The 2,577-nt window shown below is 39.6% G+C and overlaps 1 protein-coding gene across 1 annotated transcript; it reads right to left on the reverse strand.

Annotated features, from left to right (window-relative positions):
* Positions 1–242: 242 nt before the first annotated feature.
* LOC137615123 (cilia- and flagella-associated protein 251-like) lies at positions 243–1,139 on the reverse strand. Its single transcript, XM_068344754.1, has one exon. It carries the CDS (start codon positions 1,137–1,139, stop codon positions 243–245), a length of 897 nt encoding a protein of 298 aa, XP_068200855.1.
* Positions 1,140–2,577: the final 1,438 nt, after the last annotated feature.

Below are 2,577 nucleotides of genomic sequence, written 5' to 3' on the forward strand. Positions count from 1 at the left end.
TAGTAGAAAAAGCCGAGCGTTTTCCCTCTGCATAGCCGGTCTTCTAGGTTATTCCCCCAGAACCACCCGAAGGTTAGTGTCCGAAAGAATAGACCTAGATATCCGACCCTTTGTTCACCTGACGAAGACTTTGTACCTCCTCACCAGGGAACATAGTATACTAGAAGCAGCTCAGCTATTCCTTTCTTTAAAGCCAGCCTTCTAGGCTGGTCCAAGCATCCTCCCAGGGAGACACGTCAGATTTACACCATCCTTTTGTTCCTCTGGAACTGATTCCTGGGAATATGCATCTTGGGGTGTTTTTCAACATTTTGCTTCTTTCGGTTCTTGGCCTTTGTGTCCTTATTGCTGGTCTTTTTTGGTCCTGCGTTTTGTGTTGTAGGCTTTTGACGACCTTTGAATCCTCTGCGGGGCATTCCTTTAGGACGCTCTTGCTTTGGCAGATGATGACCTTTGCCTTTGCAGGGTTCGTCTTCGGTTTCTTCATCCTCTTTTTCTGAACCTTCAGTATTTTGTTCCGATTCTTCCTTATCATCTGAATCTTCATCCTCTTCCTCTGATTCTTCTTCTTCCTCTGATTCTTCTTCTGCCTCTCCCTCTGATTCTTTTTCTTCCTCTGATACTTTTTCTTCCTCTGATACTTTTTCTTCCTCTGATTCCTCATCACTTACTGAATCTTCAGTATTTTGTTCTGTTTCTTCTTCATCATCTGAATCTTCAGTATTTTGTTCTGATTCTTCTTCATCATATGAATCTTCAGTATTTTGTATTGATTCTTCCTCATCTGAATCTTTAATATTTTGTTCTGATTCGTCCTCTTCTGAATCTTCAGTATTTTGTTCCGATTCTTCTTCATCATATGAATCTTCATCCTCTTCCTCTGATTCTTCCATTTCGTCAGACAAGAAACTAAATCGGTTTTGGACGGAAATGCTCAAAAGGTTTTCCTCCATTTCGCTTTCAGAAGAATCTGAATTTTCCTCCTCTTCTGAATCTTCAGTATTTTGTATTGAGCTTTTTTCATCATCTGAATCTTCCGTATTTTGTACTGATTCTTCCTCATCATCTGAATCTTCAGTATTTTGTTCTGATTTTTCCTCTTCCTCTAATTCTTCGTCCTCTTCCTCTGATTCTTCCATTTCGTCAGGCAAGAAACTAGATCGATTTTGGATGGAAAAACTGTTCCTTCATTTCGCTTTCAGGGGTATCTGAATTTTCCTCCTCTTCTGAATCTTCAGTATTTTGTACTGATTTCTCCTCATCATCGGAATCTTCTCTATTTTGTACTGATTCTTCCTCATCATCTGAATATTTAGTATTTTGTACTGATTCTTCCTCCTTTTCTGAATCTTCAGTATTTTGTTCCGATTCTTCTTTTTCGTCTGAATCTTCATTCTCTTCCAATGATTCTCCCATTTCGTCAGGCAATAAACTAGATTGGTTTTGAACGGAAGAGCCCAAAATATCTTCCTCCTTTTCGCTCTCAGAATAATCCGAATTTTCCTCCTTTTCTGAAGATTATTCAATTACCAAAGTTTCATTATCTTCTGGTTCATTATCCTCCGATGTTTCCCTAATTTCTAGTACATAAGTTTCTTGCAATTCTTCACCATTTTTTGTTTCTTCAGAAAATTGGAAAATTTCTTCTTCACTTGAAGTCTCTTCCAATACGATCTCCAAAGAGTCAGAGTTTTCTTCTGTCTTCTCCTTTGATTCATCAGAGTCACCGGTTTCTACAATATCGTTAGCTTCCTCCTGCTGGGCGTTTGCTCTTTTTTCCTCTTTCTTGGAAGACATAACACTCATCACAATGATTGCACCTCCAACGAAAAGACAACTTGTAGCACCTGCCAACATGAGGTTACTTACCGCTCCATTTTCGAGTGTACAGAAAGGTTTCTCTGTATTCAAATCCGGAAGCAGTCTTGGGAGTATCCAATAGGATTTCAGCTGTTTGTTGAATTGGTCGATTTGATTCTTCATTCCAGTTCCAGTCATTTCGCATTGTTGAGCTTCTTCAAAGGCGTTCCATATCCTTCCAACAAATGGGAAGAAGTTGATCGCACTTCGTAGATATGAACTCTGCGAGCAGTTAGTTCCAACTCCTCCTCCAAAGAAGTTCTCCAAGCGCGGCACCTCTGGTAGAAGCCAAGAGAACATCTTGAAGGTCCAAGAGTTTTGGAAAGTGTTCAACTTTCCATAGAGATATAACAGATAATCCTCACAAAGAGAGTTGCGTTCCTGAAGAACTGCCTCTCTGTGAGCCAAGTTGAGTCCTCCGAAAAGGGCTCCGACGGTTAACAAAACATTCCAAAGCTGGGTGTAAGCACTTTCAACACAGTATGATACATTGTCAAAGTATATACCGGCTTCTTCATCTTGTACTAGGCATAATTTGAAAAAATCGAAGGGAGACAAGCTGACGGCTCCGAAAGATTTTGAAGACATGGAATCTCTTTCTGAGACTCGGAGCGGAATTTTGAAGCCATCTTAAAGATCCAAAGATCTTCAGTATGTCTTCATTAGTTTGTGTGCAAAAATTTACATTTGTTTATTGAAAAAATACAAGGATGATTA

Source organism: Palaemon carinicauda, chromosome 21, assembly GCF_036898095.1.
Source record: "Palaemon carinicauda isolate YSFRI2023 chromosome 21, ASM3689809v2, whole genome shotgun sequence".
Classification (NCBI taxonomy): domain Eukaryota; kingdom Metazoa; phylum Arthropoda; class Malacostraca; order Decapoda; family Palaemonidae; genus Palaemon; species Palaemon carinicauda.

Bases quoted from the DNA above. Each gene is read 5' to 3' on its own strand.
- LOC137615123 (XM_068344754.1), bottom strand. From the start codon at position 1,139: ATGGAAGAATCAGAGGAAGAGGACGAAGAATTAGAGGAAGAGGAAAAA.